The following is a 21,873-nucleotide window of genomic DNA, read 5'->3' on the forward strand; positions in this document are numbered from 1 at the left end:
GAGCGGGAGAAGTCATTGGATGATGACCCCTTAAAAAAGACCAGTGGTAGACCGTTACGGGTTATTGATGTTGTACTATGCCTACCTAACTGTCGGTTTGCCATACATTGTAAAGTCCTATTGTGTATTCAACCAAAAGTTCCTTGTTCCGTTACGATGTCATGTATTGTCAAGTCAACAATGTGTTTATGGGCTCTAAAACGAGTGCGTAAACCTATGATTATGAAAGTCATGTCTCAATATTGCGTTCTTATGTAAACTTTTGTATTATATTCTCTCAAAGATAGCTTGATATTTTAGTGTCATCTTAATATACCTACCAAGTTTTGTTTGGTTAGGATGCAGGTCGCTTCCAACCGGCCTATCTAGAAGTCATAGGGGAGGCCTATGTTCAGCAGTGGACGTCTTATGGCTGATATGATGATGATGATGTTTCACCCAAAAATAAAATCATATTCGGCAATCGACCGGTCAACAAACGCCAGTTTTTATACTGGCTATTCTAGATAGCAAGGATTTTAGATTTGTTTGAACTGAAGATTTGTTGGTTAATAATCGTATTATTTTCTTGTCCACAGAACGGGCTGAATGCGCTTCACCTGGCCGCTAAAGATGGACACATCTCCGTGGTCGAGGAGCTACTAAAGCGAGGCGCAACAGTAGACGCTGCTACTAAAAAAGGTAACGATTCTTTTCAATACCTACGAAAAACAATATTCGAATCGATTCAGGCGTCTTCAAATAATTGGTGAACAAAATAAGATGCCGACAACTTAAAAACTTCGTTCTTTTTTGAAGTCGGTCAAAAAGACTAACAGTGGGTAATAATAACAAAAAATCTAAGCAAATCTTAAATTTACTTTAAAGTAAAATAGTAAAAATTAAATCACAAGGATTATTGTCTAACCATATAAAACTTAAATGGTGTGATAAAATTCGAATTTTTAAATAAAACAGTAAATTAGGTAAACGGACGACCTGTAAAACTTTTTTAGTTTCAAGACCTGTTACGTACATCACAAGATCTCTTTTCAACTGAGATACACTTCACCACATTCTTGACAGCATACTGCTGCCTGCGGCATTGCTAAAAATTATCATATAATATATAAAATATATTTTTCTGTTCCAGGAAACACAGCACTCCACATAGCATGTCTCGCGGGGCAAGAATCAGTGGCGCGGGCGCTGCTGGCGGCCGGGGCGAAGGCCGACGCCCAATCAGCGGCCGGCTTCACCCCGCTGTACATGGCGGCACAGGAGAACCATGCTGGATGCGTCAAGATGCTGCTGGCTGCTGGAGCCAGTCAGACCCTGGCTACAGAGGTTAGTTAGTCTATACTAATATTATAAAGCTGAAGAGTTTGTTTGTTTGTTTGTTTGAACGCGCTAATCTCCGGAACTACTGGTCCGATTTGAATAATTCTTTTTGTGTTGAATGGTGCATTTATCGAGGAAGGCTATAGGCTATAAAACATCACGCTATGACCAATAGGAGCCGAGCAAAGCGGGTGAAACCGCGCGGAAGTAGCTAGTCTTCTTATGTATCAGACACTATGTGTTGTCTCAGTCATAATTTAACAGGGAAGAAGAGACGTAAAATCAGTTAGTCTAGTGTTGTAGGCTTGATTCCTTCATGGAACAACTCTGTGTATCACATCACATCCACAAGTTATTGTTCCTGATCAGCAGGCAGGCACAACGGTCTGTGTGATGTGTTTTTGTTTTGGTGGATTTATAAAATGAACCCATCAACAATACAATCCTAGTATCGACACAACTTAAAAAAGGACACAAAGACCAAAAGACCAATTGGTACAAAGGACCAATTCTGTATTTTTGGATGCACCTTAAAATAAGTATTAAACTTATGTTTTTCTCATTCCAGGATGGCTTCACACCTCTCGCAGTCGCAATGCAACAAGGCCACGACCGAGTAGTCGCAGAATTACTGGAATCAGACACGAGGGGCAAGGTTCGATTACCGGCGCTGCACATCGCCGCTAAGAAGAATGACGTCAAAGCTGCTACACTGTTGCTTGAGGTAAATTTTATTATCATGCTTTGTATTTCGTAATGGGGTCTACAAGGTTGCAAAATGCTCTGTTGATAAACTTTTCACTTGACATAGTTATAAGTTCTATTGTTATTTACTTCCTTATATCCTAGCCATAATTCCAAAATCAGTAGTCCATACATATCTGTACAATTGTACAGCTGTAAAGTTTTATACTATCGTATAAAAACTTCAAAAGCCGCTCTCATTACTTTTGCATCCTACATTTGATGCCATTGCTTGTGTCAAACTAATGTAACTATGTATATTGTCTTTCTTATCAAATATGGTTCCTTTGAAGATCATAATTTTAATTATAATCTATAATTTTAATTATGATCTTTAATCCCCGCTAAATTAGTGCTCTTAAATTGAGGAGGTCCATAGTCTAGCAGTGGACAGTCACATCATGATGAAATACTAATACTTAATTTCCTATTCACAGAACGAACACAACCCAGACGCCTGTTCGAAGTCAGGGTTCACGCCACTGCACATAGCGGCGCACTACGGCAACGTGGGCGTTGCGCGGGCGCTGCTGGCCGCCGGCGCCGACGCAGGCCGCGCCGCCAAACATAACATCACACCTCTACACGTCGCTAGCAAATGGGGACAGTTGGCTATGCTTGATCTGCTTGTGGAGAATGGTAACATATTTTTTTATGATTATAAACAGCTAGTTCCTAGCGGTCTCGCCCTGCGTTCCTATGGGATAAAAAGTGGTGGTCACCGGTGACTGACGTTAGCGGAGGATTTGCCTTCAACAGTTTTCTTTTGGCAGTCAAAGACCTAATCGGACCTGTATACCATGTGGCAATGGGCAAAATACACTCCACTGTCGGTTGACTGTTTTTCTTGCAAATATTTAACAGAGAGGCAGCAGAGCTCTCTGATAAACTTCAATCTTTAATCTAAAATACTAATGGATGAAAAATCCGTTCAGAAAAACTGTCTGCACCAAATCGTATAAATATATGTATTTGTTTATGATTTTGATTGTCTGGACTAACACTCTATAAAAGTAAATCAGATAAATTAACCAAATAGACGTTACCAAATGATAAATTGAAAATTTATGAGTAATTTTAAACTTTACAGGCAATTTAATGCTGTTAATTATTATATTAGATATGTACATTTATTGCTGGTTCTCTAACATTTGTAGAATTATTAATTGAAATTGTACTATTTGGCCACAATTAAACGAACCTAATACTATTATAAAATCACATAAATCACCCGTTATATTTTTCATCGCGGCGACTCAATAATTACATATGTTCTCATTATTTTTTTGTTATCACGCGACTAATTATGTTTCGTATGTGATTGAAATATCATATTGTAGGAATGTGGCTTTAATTGGGCAACATTCACGATATGTTGTCAATCAAGCATCAGTCGCCCATCATGACACGCAGCATACATTTGACAGCTACGGACATTGACGAATACGATCTAGTACAATTTTATACGATTTTCGTTTTATAATTTGGCAATTTGTCTCGCTTGCAACGTATTTGACGTGAAAAGTGAGGTTAAGAAATTGCCCGCCATTTATTTAGTAAGCGCCGCCATATTTTTTCTTTTTCTTTTTTTTTAGTTGCATGTGGTATATGAAAGTTGGATGATTGGATGATTTGTATAGAGTTCCGTATTTCTATTTTAATATAAGAAAATTGTAATTCTTCAACGACGTGGATAGGAAATTATATAATTACTAACTAATGTTTTTCGAGCTAGTTAGGGACGGATATCATTTCATAGTTTCACATCTTTGTAGCATAGCTACATACTCTATATAGCACACGTGTGGTGGAAAAGCACACTTATCCCCGAACGCATTAAAAAGTATTTTCACATCATCATCATCATAATATCAGTCACAAGACGTCCACTGTTGAACTTAGACTTCCTATAATAACAATATGTAACCATTTATCTACAGGAGCCAACATAGCGGCGGTGACTCGAGACGGACTGACTCCACTGCACTGCGCGGCGCGCTCCGGACACAGCAACGTGGTGGCCAGGCTGCTGCAGCATGGCGCGCCTATCACTAGCAAGACTAAGGTACGATAAAGGTAGATTTATAGTAGTAGTCTGTAGGTTTGATTTATATTGGAATATATAGTTCAAAACTGTCGCTAGCCATGTCGTGGCAACTCGTAAATGAAGCAACACTCAGCACGTTATTTTTTGTAAACATGATTGTAAACCATTTTTAAGTGTGTTTTGTTAGTTGTCCTAAAAAAATTAAATAGAAGGAGAAGAAGAGCGAGTGAAAAGAGAACAGAGATGGAGAAAAGAGATAAAGTAATGAATTTTAGTCAAAATTCATAATCCTAGCATGGTGTAATGCCTATGAACTGATGTGTGGATATGGTAAATGACTCGTCTACTTAGTGAATGGGGCTGATACCATTACTGGTAATTACGTTCCAAGCGTGCTCTTTAGTCTTCTTCCGAAGAAGGGCGTCTCAAACTTTTCATATCTAAACCTTAATTTATTTAACATTAGAGTTCATTTTACCTTTTATCTTTTCCAGAACGGTTTGACCCCTCTCCACATGTCCGTACAAGGCGAACACGTGGAGACGGCCAAAGTTTTGCTGGCAGAGGGCGCTCCCATCGATGACGTCACTGTCGACTATTTGACGGCTTTACATGTCGCTGCTCATTGTGGACACGTTAAGGTAATATATGCCTAATTGTTATGAGGATAGAGTCTATTTTAGTTTCACCGATTCTCTTAATGCAGTCCTGGCTACGTTTAGTTAAAATGTACCTTATATCTAATAGAATAAGTTCTTTTTCGAAAGCTCATGAGAAATGTAATTTAATGATATCTCTGTTATTAAGCATTATTTTTGGATACAGCTGTCAATCTAAAACCAACTTTATCGTGGAACTTTTAGGTTAGATTTTAAAATGTAATACTGTTTCTTCCAGGTGGCAAAACTCCTTCTAGACAGGAATGCGGACGCCAATGCGCGGGCATTGAACGGGTTTACTCCATTACACATTGCTTGCAAGAAGAATAGGCTCAAAGTCGTTGAGCTGCTGCTTAAATATGGCGCTAGTGAGTTTATAATTTACTTTATGCTTTTTTTATAATATAAGCCGGTAAACGAAACGACGAATTACTTGATGGTAAGCAATCGCCGCCGCTCACAGACACCCAAAACACCAGAGGCGTTACAAGGGCACTGCGTTCTTTTAGGGGTTAGGAATTTAAGGATTGCTGGGAATCCGTTTATACCATAATAAAAGATAACAAGAAATGCTTGGTTCATTTACCAGAAATAAAAGGCTATATTTTTTAATGTTATTGTATTTTTAAATCATACATACATATCTTCACGCCTTTAATCCATGAAGGGGTAGGTAGAGTGCACATTATGGCACGTAATGCCATATCAATAAATATATACTCGTATATTTTTAGATCATTGTCACATCTTTCATATCTTGTTTCTCTAAATCTCTTACCTCCATTTCCCCTCACTCCAGGTAAATCAGCGACCACAGAGTCCGGGCTGACACCGCTGCACGTGGCGTCATTCATGGGCTGCATGAACATCGCGCTCGTACTCATCGGCGCAGGCGCACCGGCCGACGCCGCCACCGCGCGGGGGGAGACTCCCCTACATCTCGCTGCCAGGGCGCACCAAACTGATCTCGTCAGGGTCCTGCTTAGGAACAATGCTAAGGTGAGAGTGTGTTCTAACTTCTATGTTTTAAGGTTCAATATGCTTCGGTTATAGTTCCCAGATTAATAAAAACAATTAAGGCAATTATTGAAAACTACACGTAATCAAATTTTAGTGTTTTGTGTAGTAAAAATAATAAAATGTGTACTTGCTTGCCTGCTTTATATCAAACATCAGACTCAAAAATTTCACAGAACATTAGGTCCTTCGCGCCGGATTGACTAATTATCAAACAGTATTTTCTCAACTAGTATCTAATCAAGACCTTGTTCACACGTGTGACTACCACAGAACAGAGAAGGAGTAATTAGTGAAGAACAGAAATTAATTACTTCTTTTTAACTAATTACGGCGCTCCCACACAGCAGTTATATAACGTTATACAACAATGTGTAACAATATAACATTTGCAATAGCGTGTAACATACTCTAAAATTACTGTTATAATTTGTTTAAACACAAATGTTAAATCAGTCTCTAACGTTATATAACTGCTGTGTGGGAGCACCTTTAGAGACTGTATGTGTATTATCTATTCTTCTCATTTCTGTGGTGACTGCTACCCTCCCAATAGAGTAACTTTACTAGCAAGTGTATGTCCTTAGGTGGATGCGCGCGCCCGCGAGGAGCAGAGCCCGCTGCACGTGGCGGCGCGGCTGGGCCACGCAGACATCGCCGCGCTACTGCTGCAGCACGGCGCCGACGTCACCGCCACCACCAAGGACAAGTACACGCCGCTGCACATCGCCGCCAAGGAAGGTGGGTAGCCTCTGTTGTTGTTATGTTGTCCTAGTAGTTATGGGCCACGCAGACATCGCCGCGCTACTGCTGCAGCACGGCGCCGACGTCACCGCCACCACCAAGGACAAGTACACGCCGCTGCACATCGCCGCCAAGGAAGGTGGGTAGCCTCTGTTGTTGTTATGTTGTCCTAGTAGTTATGGGCCACGCAGACATCGCCGCGCTACTGCTGCAGCACGGCGCCGACGTCACCGCCACCACCAAGGACAAGTACACGCCGCTGCACATCGCCGCCAAGGAAGGTGGGTAGCCTCTGTTGTTGTTATGTTGTCCTAGTAGTTATGGGCCACGCAGACATCGCCGCGCTACTGCTGCAGCACGGCGCCGACGTCACCGCCACCACCAAGGACAAGTACACGCCGCTGCACATCGCCGCCAAGGAGGGTCCGTAGCCTCTGTTGTTGTTATGTTGTCCTAGTAGTTATGGGCCACGCAGACATCGCCGCGCTACTGCTGCAGCACGGCGCCGACGTCACCGCCACCACCAAGGACAAGTACACGCCGCTGCACATCGCCGCCAAGGAAGGTGGGTAGCCTCTGTTGTTGTTATGTTGTCCTAGTAGTTATGGGCCACGCAGACATCGCCGCGCTACTGCTGCAGCACGGCGCCGACGTCACCGCCACCACCAAGGACAAGTACACGCCGCTGCACATCGCCGCCAAGGAAGGTGGGTAGCCTCTGTTGTTGTTATGTTGTCCTAGTAGTTATGGGCCACGCAGACATCGCCGCGCTACTGCTGCAGCACGGCGCCGACGTCACCGCCACCACCAAGGACAAGTACACGCCGCTGCACATCGCCGCCAAGGAAGGTGGGTAGCCTCTGTTGTTGTTATGTTGTCCTAGTAGTTATGGGCCACGCAGACATCGCCGCGCTACTGCTGCAGCACGGCGCCGACGTCACCGCCACCACCAAGGACAAGTACACGCCGCTGCACATCGCCGCCAAGGAAGGTGGGTAGCCTCTGTTGTTGTTATGTTGTCCTAGTAGTTATGGGCCACGCAGACATCGCCGCGCTACTGCTGCAGCACGGCGCCGACGTCACCGCCACCACCAAGGACAAGTACACGCCGCTGCACATCGCCGCCAAGGAAGGTGGGTAGCCTCTGTTGTTGTTATGTTGTCCTAGTAGTTATGGGCCACGCAGACATCGCCGCGCTACTGCTGCAGCACGGCGCCGACGTCACCGCCACCACCAAGGACAAGTACACGCCGCTGCACATCGCCGCCAAGGAAGGTGGGTAGCCTCTGTTGTTGTTATGTTGTCCTAGTAGTTATGGGCCACGCAGACATCGCCGCGCTACTGCTGCAGCACGGCGCCGACGTCACCGCCACCACCAAGGACAAGTACACGCCGCTGCACATCGCCGCCAAGGAAGGTGGGTAGCCTCTGTTGTTGTTATGTTGTCCTAGTAGTTATGGGCCACGCAGACATCGCCGCGCTACTGCTGCAGCACGGCGCCGACGTCACCGCCACCACCAAGGACAAGTACACGCCGCTGCACATCGCCGCCAAGGAAGGTGGGTAGCCTCTGTTGTTGTTATGTTGTCCTAGTAGTTATGGGCCACGCAGACATCGCCGCGCTACTGCTGCAGCACGGCGCCGACGTCACCGCCACCACCAAGGACAAGTACACGCCGCTGCACATCGCCGCCAAGGAAGGTGGGTAGCCTCTGTTGTTGTTATGTTGTCCTAGTAGTTATGGGCCACGCAGACATCGCCGCGCTACTGCTGCAGCACGGCGCCGACGTCACCGCCACCACCAAGGACAAGTACACGCCGCTGCACATCGCCGCCAAGGAGGGTCCGTAGCCTCTGTTGTTGTTATGGTATCCTAGTACTTATGGTAGTCTAAATTATAGAATTATAGTCTTAATTATATTGTTATGTTGTCTTATAGTAGTCTTAATTGTTATTGTTATGTTGTACTATAAGTACTAGGACTGCTTAAAATAGTCTAGCAGACGATTGATTTTTAAATCGATGAACATGAAGGATAAATAAATACTGTCCGTCAGCTTCACCAAACCTTGACAACGGATAGACTATTAGGCTAATTTTGATTACAAAATTGAAAGCATTGGAGCCGTCGTAGCGTCGTTGTGAGCCGTATGAGCGAAACAAAATAGTTGTATCAATAATTTTGCTAATGATAGCATAAATTTACTCTTGATTTAAACCCTATTTAAGTTGAAATTATAAACAATCTTAATCCGTGAATAAATTTTAACGTTTTTCTAAACAGGCAAAGAAGAAGTAGCATCAATCCTCCTGGAGCACGGAGCAGCAATAGAAGCAGAGACTCGCAAGGGTTTCACTCCTCTGCACCTGGCAGCCAAGTACGGAGACACGGGAGTGGCGCGCCTCCTGCTGGCGCAGGGCGCCGCCCCCGACGCGCCCGGCCGGTCACACATCACGCCGCTACACATGGCCACCTACTACGGACACCCTGACATCGCGCTCTTGTTGTTGGATAAAGGTAACTAATTATACACAAACATACTTTTTTTTTGTTATGAGTTCTATTCTGCTAAACGCGTCATTACATTTCATATGCATAATGGAAAAAAATGATTATATTATATGGTCATCAAGATTTCGTCTCTTTCTTTTTTATTAAAACCCTTAGTTGCCCCACACTTAGATTTTTTCCTGTATCGTGGGTGCGTTTACAAACGTACTGACATACAGGTTCAGCGTGTGTACTAAATATCAGGTCGATCAGAAAGGCGATGAAATTCCAATAACTTTTAACCCAAACCAAGAAACAAATGGATCGAGCTTAATCCATAATTCTTCAATAGCTTTCCATTTTGTCTTCTTTGTCTTTTGAACTCCAAAATCTATTAGAGAGCAAATTCAATGAGTTAGAACTCTTAAAACATTATTGATTCCTTATCATTTTTTTATTTTATTCCTTATCTTAAAAAAACCTTAGTAATGAAGACTTTTCTAGAATGTAGGACATTTTAATATTATTTTTAAACCACCTTAGAAATGACTGTGTGATGTAGTAAGCTAGTTAGTGAGCTAGAGTGTGTTTGTAGGAGCGTCTCCACATTCCCTGGCCAAGAACGGACACTCCGCCCTGCACATCGCCTGCCGACACAATCATCCAGATATCGCCTTCGCATTACTTGAACATGGTAAGTAGATCCTTTACCTATAATAGATTAAAGAGAAGAATAATCAAAGGTAATCATATAAAACACATATGGTACTGGACAAATATGGTAAGTTTTAATGCTTCTTTTCTATCATGATATCATGATTCAACAAGACTTTAGACTGCGTGTACTTTAAAGGCTACCTAACCAACTATAACTGCATAATGCAGGCTATAAAAGCTTGGCTCGTTTATTATTCATACCAAAAGCCAATGGCAATGAAAAGATTTCTCAGTATAAAATTACCGATAATCCACACTATCTATCTGTGTTAAACACTCACAGATTGACGGATTAACAATGCAATGAAACGAGTCAATACTTTGCATATCCGAATCTCTATACTGAACATGAAAAAAAAAGAACATATTCTCCTTTTCATAGCTTTTCTTAAATGAAATACTAATTTTAAACTATTTCTCTTGCAGATGCGGATCCCAGCGTGAAGTCGAAGGCAGGCTTCACTCCTCTGCACATGGCGGCACAGGAGGGCCACGAGGATTGTGTGGAGATGCTCATTGAACGAGGAGCTGATGTCAACGTACCGGCTAACAATGGTAAGATAACATTATTAACAAGATCTGGGTATAAAACTTGACTTCTAAACAAATGTTTTAAGGTAAGCGTCCACAGACCCGCATCGTACGCACCGCACGCATCGTACGCATTCCGTATGACGTCATCAGTACGCATCGCATGTAAGCATTGCTGATGATGCATATGATGCAGTGGATATGAGTTTCTATACAAGGCAAATTAAAATCCGATTAGTGGGATGCGTACTATGCGGGCCTGCGGACGCGTACCTTTATAGTCCGAAATACCGAAGCTTAGCCGTTAGCGTAATGATCACAATGCAAGCAAGTTTAAGCTTAATAATTCTATTCTATTATTTAATTATATTTTGCGTTTCTTTTGAAATAAGTGCGATTTTAAGCGTCTGTAACTTATCAAATTACTGTAGAACGGTCCTTATGTCCCACGTAAAAGACGACATTTGACGATCGGAGTTCTATTAAAGTTTATTAAACATTCATAAAACAAATGCAGTTCTATTAAAATAAAATCTATACATATTATCAACTGTTACACACAAATTGGAAAGCCACAGTATAAGCAAACCAATAAATGCTCACTTAAATTTTCTCCACAGGTCTTACACCAGTCCACCTGGCAGCCTCGGAAGGTCGTACGGGCGTGCTGAAGGCGCTGATGGCTGCGGGCGGCCAGGTCAACGCCCGCACCAGGGACGGGTACACACCGCTACACGCTGCAGCCCACCACGGACATCATGCTGCTGCCAAAACCCTGCTCGCTGCTAATGCTGATGTCACTGCTAGGGCTGCTCATGGGTATGTAGAGTTTATGTCATGTTTGTGTTTAATAAAGATGAATCGTAAAGGTTGTTATGTAAGATTGGTATGTTTTTTTTGTGTCTATAATAGTATCTATAGTAAAGTAGTAGTAGTAGTAGTAGTAGTAACAAAGAAAAAAACTAAAAACATAAAAATTGTCTCCAATAGGCGTCAAAGTACTCGTCCGCATCATTGTCACTGGGGAACGTATCTAGAAGACACACAACCACATTGCCACGGTTAATTGCAATGCATATCTTCTGACTGAAGAAATAGCCAGCCTTCTGGTTACGTGTAAAGTCGATAAGCTTACGAACAATCTCTTTAAAAACAGATTGTGCACTGGGACTCCATAGTGTAAGTGTTTCGACCTCAAACAGCTCAAAACAGTAGTACATATTTATTTATTACTTACTAGCGACCCGCCGCAGCTTCGCAAGGGTGCAATTGTGATATAATATGCATATATTATACATGAAAACCTTCCTCTTGAATCACTCTATCCATTAAAAAAACCGTATCAAAATTCGTTGCGTAGTTTTAAAGATTTAAGCATACAAAGGGACATAGGGACAGAGAAAGCGACTTTGTTTTATACTATGTAGTGATAGTGATTTAAGTTTTTATTTTATTATCTTTAAACTGATAATATATTGTTGTAAAACGTGTAACAATAACTGTAATACGGAACATTAGCTGTGAGAACTGTACGTGTACTTAGGACAATGGACTGCAGTAAGAGTGCTGAAACTATACAATATTAGTTCCCATAACATCAACTCCTAGGTTTTATTTAACTAGAATATAGGTTATTTATAAAATATCACACACATACAACGTCACGCCTTTTTGTCTCCAAAGGGGTAGGCAGAGGTGCACATTAAGGCACGTAATGCCGCTATACAATGGACACCCAATTTTCACCATTTGTGTTATAAGTCCCATGTAATACATGAGCATAATGCCATAAACTGGACACAATTCCAGGCTCCGTGTTACTACTGAGAAATTTTCGAAAATACGAAAAATCTCCAGCAGTACTTTCCCGAGACACCTTGTCTGGCAGTCGCACTTGCGACCTCTCGACCAACTAGGCAGTAAGTATATTATAAAATATCTAACACGACGTATGTACAGGTTCACCCCGCTGCACCAGGCGGCCCAGCAAGGCCACACGCTCATCATACAGCTGCTGCTCAAACAGAATGCTGACCCCAACGCTCTATCCGCTGTAAGTCACTTTATCATTTATTAAACACTTTCAAAGTCTGTGTGCTCCATCTTTGGCCACATCTTCGCCGTCTTGGCAGTAAGCGGGTTGGTGGCCAAACGCAGACTTATCAACGCAAAAAAGTCTGTGTTCCCTGATGGGTACAACCTGGGTGTCTTCAAAGCCCGAGTGAATAGGTTGCTTATGGGCAGACGTGTTCCATCGTAGGCCGCAAAGCATCATCACTTACCATCAGGCGAGATTGCAGCCAAACGTCGGCCCATTAAACATAAAAAAAATTTGAGAGTAAAAGTTCATAAATAAGAGTGTTTGTACTAAATAATGTATGTAAGAATGATGTCTAAACAAGAAAAGTTGAAATTATTGTAAAATTAAGTAATAACATGATAACAAACATAATTGTTTATTAAAGTAATTATGTACATCAATTACTTTTTCATACAATTAGTATTAATTGAGTGTTTTACACATGAATAAATGAGCAGTAATAAATAAAAGTACGTCAGCTCATGTGTAGTATCGGGAAAAACACTGATTGCAAATCAATTTACATGATTTATACTCATTGGATGTAGTCTATTATTACGAGTTCACATTAATTGTTTGTATATTCGTGCTTCTCATATGTAATTCTGTCTAATTGATCATAAAATGTAGCGTTTCAATTCAACTTCATTGATGTTTTTCATGTGTATACCTGTACGAAAAAAAGGGGATAAATATTAAAAAGTTAAAAAAAAATGCTATTCTCTATCATTGATAGGGTGGCAAAAATAATTATGATTTTTTCTCTCTCTTCGTAATTTTGCTAGTTTCACTATAGTATGACTATTGTGAGACATGTTTAAGTAATTATTACCTATAGTTATAGGTACGGGTTAATCACGTAACCATTTGATGTGGTTACTCGACTAGTTTCGTGATTACGGACCCCGGTTGAAGTTCGAAACTAGTCGAAAACCTACGTTATTTAATTTTTCTGCCGAATAACGTTGATTTACCTAATTATTTAATTTTTTCTGATGATTTTAACATAAATTGTATTATTCTCTACAGAATGGACAAACGGCTTGCGCTATAGCCGACCGTTTGGGCTACATTAGCGCCGTAGAAGCTTTGCGGCCCGTCACTGAAAACACGCTCAGCCAAGCTGTTGGAGATACCGGTAAGTTTTTCTTATCTATTGACAACAGACACGTTTGTATAATGTTGTTTGTACGTCGCAGACAACTAGTTCGACCCATCGTCTACCAGTATATGAAACACAACAGTACCCTTAGTGCGAGTTGGCTTTACGTTTAAAGTAATGGAAACGACAATTTCTTCTCAGAGTGGTCCGTTAAGAAATGCCGACCTCATCTAGTTTTTTTGTTTATAATTTTTTAAACTCGTACTAAGGGTACAGAAAACACATTTTTATCTAACGAAGATCTACACTCCGGCAAACGTGCATAGTTAATATACTAAGCAGGTGACTTAATTGCAACCTGATGGCAATTCCATTTATTTTGGAGTCGCCAACTAAACCTAATCTTCCATTTAGGATGTTTCTTTACAGCGCTCTATAAAATAATCATTACTTCATCGTGTATTTAATGTGTGTACTGAATGTAAACTGATTATTACTGTTTATACTGGGATTAAGAGGCAGAATTATGGTTCGGTTCATTACAGATACAGTACATTGTGAAATGGTCACGTTTGTGAACATTTTTCTTTAAGTCTTTGACTGCCAATAGAAAAATGTTGAAGGCAAATCCTCCGCTAACGTCGGTCACCGGTGACAACCACAGTGTTCAATGTGTTAATAATTCTTAACACACTTTATAGGACGTTAGAACAAGTCTGTATGTATGATTTCTTATCTACATATTTTAGAAGTAGACATCGGTGCAACTAATATATTCAAGAAATTCATTAAAAAAATTTTGGAACACATTCTCGAAAAAATACTAAAATTGAATTAAGTAATATACAAATTAAACTCCTTAAACTAAATTGTAATTAAATGTACACTTTCTAATTAACCACATCGAAATATTACATCTGTACCTTTTGATCTAAAAACGTGCTGCCATGCAATGCGCATACGCAGCTGAACATAACGATTATCCGTGAAAATTCGCGTTTATAACGGACTTGGATCGTTGCCAATTAGGTGCAACCGACAGACTTCGTAAATATTTGTATTAAGTTTTACTGTATTGACGGTGAAGATTAATATTTGGTACATTAATGTTTAATGTTCATATTTACTGCAGAACAAACTAATATTGATTTTTTGGTTGTTTAGTAAAATGTACCTGTGCTTACCTCAATTCGGTATTGTAGACACAAGAAATCCTAGTGTTTGTAAGTCAAACTGGTTTATTTTTCGGACTTCTAAGTAAACATTGTCTTACACTAGCTTCTACGAGTGACTGCGCCCGCGCTACCGAAGTAAAAAGCTAGCCTATGTGATATGTGGTACCCATTACACACTATAATCTATGCTGTGGCTTTTACCTAGATCTGTTCAGTAGTTTTAGTATGAAAGATTATCAAATGTCGCAAGCAGCAACCAGCATAGATGAGGCCCGATCTAACCGAAGGGCTGATGCCAGATGCTGTCAACGTACGAGGTTACCGGGGCTCCGATTCAAAGCAGGAGTAGGAACGGGGTGGTTTTTAGTCAGTAAGAGTCTGAAATTCCCTCTCGTCTCACCCAAGGCGGGTGAAGTAATTAGATGATTTGGCCCTCTAAAAAGGTATTATAAATTCAACTTAAAGTTATCGTTAGTTATCGTTCTAAAAACGCACGTGGCGACATCTATTTCAATTCATCATACTTATTGATGACAAACAAAAATATAAGTTTACAAATAATGGCTAATACTTCAAACTTGACACTGTAACCTGTTTCTGAGAATTACGTCATTAATACATACGTTTGCGGGTCATTCAGTTAGGTAAGCAGAATTCTGTCATCGTGATATTTTTAATACTTATTATACGTAATAATCGTTGTGTGATATATCACACCTGCTGTTCTTAGAAAGGGTTGTCAGAAGTGTATTTAAGTACTTATTGTCTTTTCGTACATTATATTATTGTAATGTTAGGTACATCGTATCCTTTTTAAATGAGCAGACAAATGTGTACCTACGTTTACCTACATAGAGTTACATTTTCAATAAACAGACAAACGAAAACGAATAAACTTTACTACATTATAGTATCAAACTCAATAACTCGCAATCAACAGACAGAGGCCTTAGTGCGAGTTTGTTTTACGTTTAACGAGATCGAAACGTAAGCGTACGGCACTCTGATTGGTTGGTTAATTCGCGGCAGCCAATCAGAGCGTCGAACGAGCTCTTGTTTCGTTTTCGTTCAATGTAAAGGAAACTCGTATTAAGAGTACAAAGAGTACAGTTTTGTCCCCTCTCTACCGATTCGATGAGGTTCTTTTTGATCTCATTCAATTAATGCAAAATGTTTTTGCATACACAAATCCTTTGATGTTGCATGCTTTGATTTTCGCAAATTGAAACACATACTAACAGCTGTATGACAAACAGGATAAAAATACATGAAATGTTATGAATATTATCGATATTGCAGATGTCTGCATTTAATTTTTTGTGTAAATAAAGTCATATGAAGATCGTACGCTTTCAAAACTTGTAAACACTTATATCAATTTAATTCATAAATCCATTCATAAATCCTCCCTTCGTAATATTGTATTATCCCCTATGTTGACTGTTAGGGAATGCCCATATTACCCATGGCATTAAGTGTGGCAGACCGGAGTGATACTACGGCCTCACGTGAAACAACGCTTGCGTTGTGTTTTGTTGTGTGAGTGAGGTTACCGGAGGCCCAATAACCCCCTTCCTTATCTTCCCAATCCCCGATTTCTCCAACAATCCTTAACATCCTTAAATTCCTAACCCCCAAATGGCCGGCAATGCACTTGTAACACCTCCGGTGCTTCGGGTGTCCATTCGGGCGGCGGCTATTGCTTTCCATCAGGTGATTCGTCTGCTCCTTTACTGGTTTACCATAAAAAAAGTCTGGTGATCCGTCTGCTCGTTTATTGGCTTATTTCGTAAAAAGTCTACTGTTTGCAATTACAACACAACAAATAAATAAAAACAAGACGCAAGATTACTGTAAGCATAAGCTTACTATGAGGTCATATTTGTAGTAAACAAAGTACTTATCTACCTTATTTTACGCTATTTTATACCTAGACATGTTATAATGAACCAACCATATAAATATTTTATATCTATAGAACCATTCACAGAAAACATGTTAAAATAATACAATAGTAACGTGCATTTTACTACATTGTGTGAAAACATTTTATTATTACCTAGCTATTTGTGTGGTATTTCACAATATTTTCAATATACTATTGAAATTACTAGCAGTCTGTCGGTCAGTCCTCTAGTGAAGCTATTTGCTCGTTCCAAAGTGTAGATTCCTATGGAGAAGAACGAGCAAGAAACTCCATAGGTTACTCTTTTCCAATCAGATTCACAATACAATTCATGGTTACATTGTTTCGATTGCTTCAACTATGTGAGAACAATGTAAAACTAATATCTAGTCAAAGTGATAGAAAAGAAAATAACCCTGAGGACAACAATCTTAATGCAGCCTGGAGCTGACCAGTCCCAGTTGACAGCGCCCGTTCACGAACATGACACGTACACCAGCACCGCCCAACTCAACCATGTTGCAGGGAATCGAGCGATCCAATGCCCGTGCCACCGCCAATGAGACCTTTGAGTGAGCATGACAACTCCAAGCTGACACAAGTGCATTCTACTAGTCTAATACAGTTTTAGCTAATTACAGGGCTCTCACATTTACAATGATTGTATCTAATTTAACAGAACAAATTGAAATAACATGGTTTTATTATTACATTATTGGAATTACTTTATTTTTTCGTTACCCTGTGGAGCTGGACCAGCCTGCCTCCAAGCATTTTTATCCTCTATATAATCATTCAATTTGTAGTATGCTAATCTACACATCGTTTTTTTAATACATAATTTAAATTGTCTTTCATTTAGGTGTTTTATTTCCTCTGGAATTTTGTTATAACATTTAACACCGAATCCCATGAACGACTTACTTATTTTTGACAATCTAAAGAATGGCTGGCTCAATCTATCCTTATGTCTAGTTTCATAATTGTGTCTGTCAGACACTTTGTCAAACAAGTTTAGATTTTTCCTAACATACATAATGTTTTCATAGATAAATTGACATGGAACGGTCATAATATTGATCTCCCTAAACTTTTCCCTGAGAGATTCGCGACGACCAAGATTGTAGATAGCTCTGACGGCGCGCTTTTGTAAAATAAAAATAGACTCAATGTCAGCAGCCTGTCCCCACAGTAAAATGCCGTACGACATGATGCTATGGAAGTAACTGAAGTACACTAGTCTTGCCGTGTCTATGTCGGTTAACTGTCGGATTTTCCAGACAGCATAAGCTGCAGAGCTTAATCGTCCCGCTAGAGATGTAATGTGAGGACCCCATTGCAATTTATCGTCTACGGTGATTCCCAGGAAAGTAGTCTCTTTTACAAATTCTAATTTTTCACGATTCAATAATATGTCACATTTATTACTTTTAACATTTGGCAAAACAAATCTAATACATTTTGTCTTTTTATCGTTTAAGACTAAGTTATTGACTGTAAACCAATTCTGAACCTTCATTAGAGCATCATTTACGTCGTCATAATTATTTGTTCGTCTGTTTATTTTAAAAACTAGTGATGTGTCATCAGCAAATAATACCATTTGAGGTTCATTTTTGAATAAATGGGGCAAGTCATTTATATATGCCAAAAATAGGAATGGACCTAGTATTGATCCCTGAGGTACACCCATAGATACGCTAGCCCCATGTGAGTTTACTTTGTTTATTTGAACTTTAAGTTGCCTATCCTGAAGGTATGACTTTAATAGATTTAGCGATACCCCTCGAATGCCGTAGTGTTCTAGCTTCAGCAACAAAGTCCCATGCTCAACACAGTCAAATGCCTTCGAAAGGTCACAAAATATTCCGATAGCGTCCTGAGCTTCTTCCCACGAGGCGAAAATCCGTTTAATCAGAGCTACCCCCGCGTCAGTAGTAGAGCGTCCTTTGGTAAACCCGTATTGTTGATCATGAAAGATAGAATTCATGTTAAAGTGACGCAGCATCTGAGTAAGTATCAGTTTTTCAAATACTTTACTGAGTACTGGTAAAATAGAGACCGGCCTATAGTTATTGGGTTCTGCACTATCACCGGATTTAAATAATGGAACTACTTTACTATGTTTCATTAAATTTGGAAAAACTCCTTGATCTACACTTTTGTTAAAAATTAAAGCTAGATGAGGCGCTATAGTCTCTATAAAAGACCTACATATCCTAACCGACATTCCCCAGAGATCTTCGGTCGACTTAACTTTAATATCTTTAAATGCTTTGATGACTGCTTGTGGGTTCGTGTATTGAAATCGGAAATCAGAAGTGCATTCTTTAACATTACTTTTAAGAAGCTCGATAGAAAGAGATGGAGACGATTTCAATGCTTCCGTAGTTTTTAGCGGAATATTCTTAAAGAAACTTTCGAATTCCTGAGCAACTTTTAAATTTGTACTGATGCGTCCGTTTTCAGTATTTAAATTAAATTCAACATTACGTGGTTTATTTCTACCTGTCTCGTTATTAATTATATTCCAGGTAGTTTTTATTTTGTTTTCCGCGGTCTTAATTTTACTGCTAATATGAAGTGCTTTAGCATGCTTACAAACCGATTTAAATATTTTTGAGTACCTGGAGACATGACTGTGGAAAGCCTCACTACTATTAAATGGTTTCATGCCGTAAAGTTCAAACAACTTTTCCCTAGTTTGGAATTGTGCCCAGTATATGGTAATAGGCGTTAACGTCACGCCTTTTATCGTTGCATTTTTTGAAACAACATACCTTTATCAATATACAAATAGTAGTAATTAATTAATGAACTCACGACTGTGTTGCCCTTCACCCATTTAATAGGAAGTTCTATCGTTAAATGATAAGTCACGTTTGCAAGGTGCACTTAGTCATTGCACTAAACGTGTGCTCAGACTGGCAATAATATCAATACGAGTAGCTGTGTTGAGTACGCTATGGAAATCGAAGATCATTTTCTAAATGAGTAACTATTAATTATGAACTCTGTTTGCAATGTGCATAAGTTCAATTTCTATTGGTTATGAAATTATAATAACACTAGCCTCTGCTAGCGGCTTCACTCACATTCCCGTGAGATGAAAAGTGTGGCCTTTGTGTTACTCCAGACCATAATATACCCCTATTGTTAATATTCATCTCGATCTCTTCAGCCGTTTTGACGTGACGATGTAACAAACAAACAATCATACACTTTCTCGTTAAAATATTAGTAGAATAACCCCCAATACAAGTCTTAGAACTATTTCAAACCTCTACTTACCCCCTTCCAAGTTTTAAAAAGCGAGATTATTTATTTCCCACACAGCTAGCGGACAATAGCTATTATTTTAACCTATAAAAGTAACTTCAGCCGTCAAAACAGGTAGACATGTTCTGTAGATCAACCTATAGACATAATCTTTCTACTGTACCTAGGTATGAGTAAGAAGCTGTGAGATGTTATGACTAATCCAAAGACCAATATCTTGTTTATACTTTACATATAATGACGTCAGACCGCTGCTATATTGTTATTATTTAAACTTACTATCTCTGTCTCTGTCTTACCTTAGACGTAAGTACTAAGTGCGGAGATTATGGCCAAGCTGCTTATGTAGAGGAGGCTCCAGCAGTGGGTTGTGTGGCTGTTGAGATTGGTCTTTATATTTTGTGCATCTAACTAATAAATCACTATATAGAATAAAACACAGTCGCTTTCTCAGTCCCCATGTCCCTTTGTATGCTTAAATCTTTAAAACTACGAAACAGATTTGAATAGATTGATTCAAGAGGAAGATTTATATGTATAATACATGCATAATATATCACCATTGCACCCATGCGAAGCTGGGGCGGGTCGCTAGTATAAAATAAATCTCCTGATCGATTTCGAACACGGTGACCAGTCCGTCAAACTAGACTGGCCCACTACGCAGGAGATATTGTAGTAGAGTGTGTGCGCAGACATAAGCGCACACTCTAAACCGGTAAAGTAAAGACGGTAAACCTACACGAACGGCTTCACGTGGTTTCCGAAGCACAGGAAAGAAATATCGCCGAATTTCCTGACTCTAGGCTAATAATGGACTTTTCACTCAGAAAAAGCCATTATCAGATTTGGATTTTGTGTTTGAAATACCACAGAAAATTACGAATTGTGATCCATGTTTGGCAAAATAAGTCATTGCTAAGGGGAAAATAAGCGGAATTTTTGTTATTTCGGGCTCTACTATAGCTACTATATGTATATGTACTCTACTATAACTTCCTGAAACCATAAACAAACGGTATGTTAAACATTTTCCTCAACAAACTTTTCCTGTGTTTAGGGTAAAAATGTTAAACCAAATTAAATCAAAACAGACCATTCCATATTGCTATAAATTATTCGTCGTAAACAAATTAAAGGAAAGAAAAATATTTAAAAAAGAAAAAAAATGCCTTTGGATAGTTGCTTGCATCCAACTGTTTCACCTAGAAAACATGTTTAGGAGGCCTATATTTATCTTATTGACCTATGTTTAGCATTGTAAGCTTATGGTTGATAACCAGCTGTATTCAATATTCTATGTAGACTGAAGATAAGTTGGACACACGGTTAGTCAATGACTTGTTAGCTACCCGTAACGTGTAGCCGGTCCGATTCCCGCATAGCAATCTTTGTGTGAAACAAATTGTTGTTTCGGGTTGGGTGTCATGTGCATCTGAACTTGTATGTTTGTAAACGCACACATTACACAGTAGAAACTCCTAGTTGGGGCAACGTTTATAAAATCGGAATTATAATTAATGCTGAAAACTGCATCAAAATCGGTTCAAACGGTTGAATAGTGTAAAAATCGTGACATTAATCGCTCTTCTGCTAACCCCACTAAGTGATACGATAGGCGTGACAAACACACATCCCATATAGAAACCGCAACAATAGCAATAATACAACAGTTACTATTACCTACTTATTGGTGGATCTATTGTAAGCAAATCAAGTAATATTTGCTAACAATAATGTGCCTACGGCCCAGGCCATACATAATTCATACGTGTTCAATCTTTTATTGCGGGTGATGCATCGGACCGTATGGACCAACTCGTTTGTCAATGTACAGTGACCATGATTTTGTCAAGAATAAAATAATGTACTTACTAGTTACTCCCGGTTTACCAGCTCTGCTCAGCCCTCATTGGTTATATAATCCAATAGGAAGCCAATAGGCTACATAAAACATCACTCTACAATAACCTTCCACGATAAATTGACTATCTAACATAAAAATATTTTTTCAAATCGAATCAGTAGTTACAGAGATTTGCGCGTTTAAACAAACAAAGT

At 39.7% G+C, this 21,873-nt stretch overlaps 1 protein-coding gene across 18 annotated transcripts in view; it reads left to right on the forward strand.

Moving 5' to 3' along the window:
• The window catches only part of LOC118280717 (ankyrin-3), a 133,345-nt gene that overhangs the window by 51,593 nt on the left and 59,879 nt on the right, over positions 1-21,873 (forward strand). For 7 of the 18 annotated variants that reach the window (XM_050699402.1, XM_035601040.2, XM_050699401.1 and 4 more), the window contains exons 3-17: positions 579-681; positions 1,133-1,326; positions 1,889-2,044; positions 2,502-2,703; positions 4,005-4,129; positions 4,606-4,752; positions 5,009-5,138; positions 5,570-5,769; positions 6,375-6,528; positions 8,816-9,049; positions 9,618-9,716; positions 10,166-10,294; positions 10,891-11,089; positions 12,230-12,323; positions 13,380-13,488. In XM_050699402.1, coding sequence (XP_050555359.1) covers positions 579-681; positions 1,133-1,326; positions 1,889-2,044; positions 2,502-2,703; positions 4,005-4,129; positions 4,606-4,752; positions 5,009-5,138; positions 5,570-5,769; positions 6,375-6,528; positions 8,816-9,049; positions 9,618-9,716; positions 10,166-10,294; positions 10,891-11,089; positions 12,230-12,323; positions 13,380-13,488 — 2,275 coding nt within the window. The other 11 variants (XM_050699408.1, XM_050699409.1, XM_050699416.1 and 8 more) reach the window with 11 other exon arrangements.

The sequence above is a fragment of the Spodoptera frugiperda genome, chromosome 16, assembly GCF_023101765.2.
Source record: "Spodoptera frugiperda isolate SF20-4 chromosome 16, AGI-APGP_CSIRO_Sfru_2.0, whole genome shotgun sequence".
Lineage (NCBI taxonomy): Eukaryota > Metazoa > Arthropoda > Insecta > Lepidoptera > Noctuidae > Spodoptera > Spodoptera frugiperda.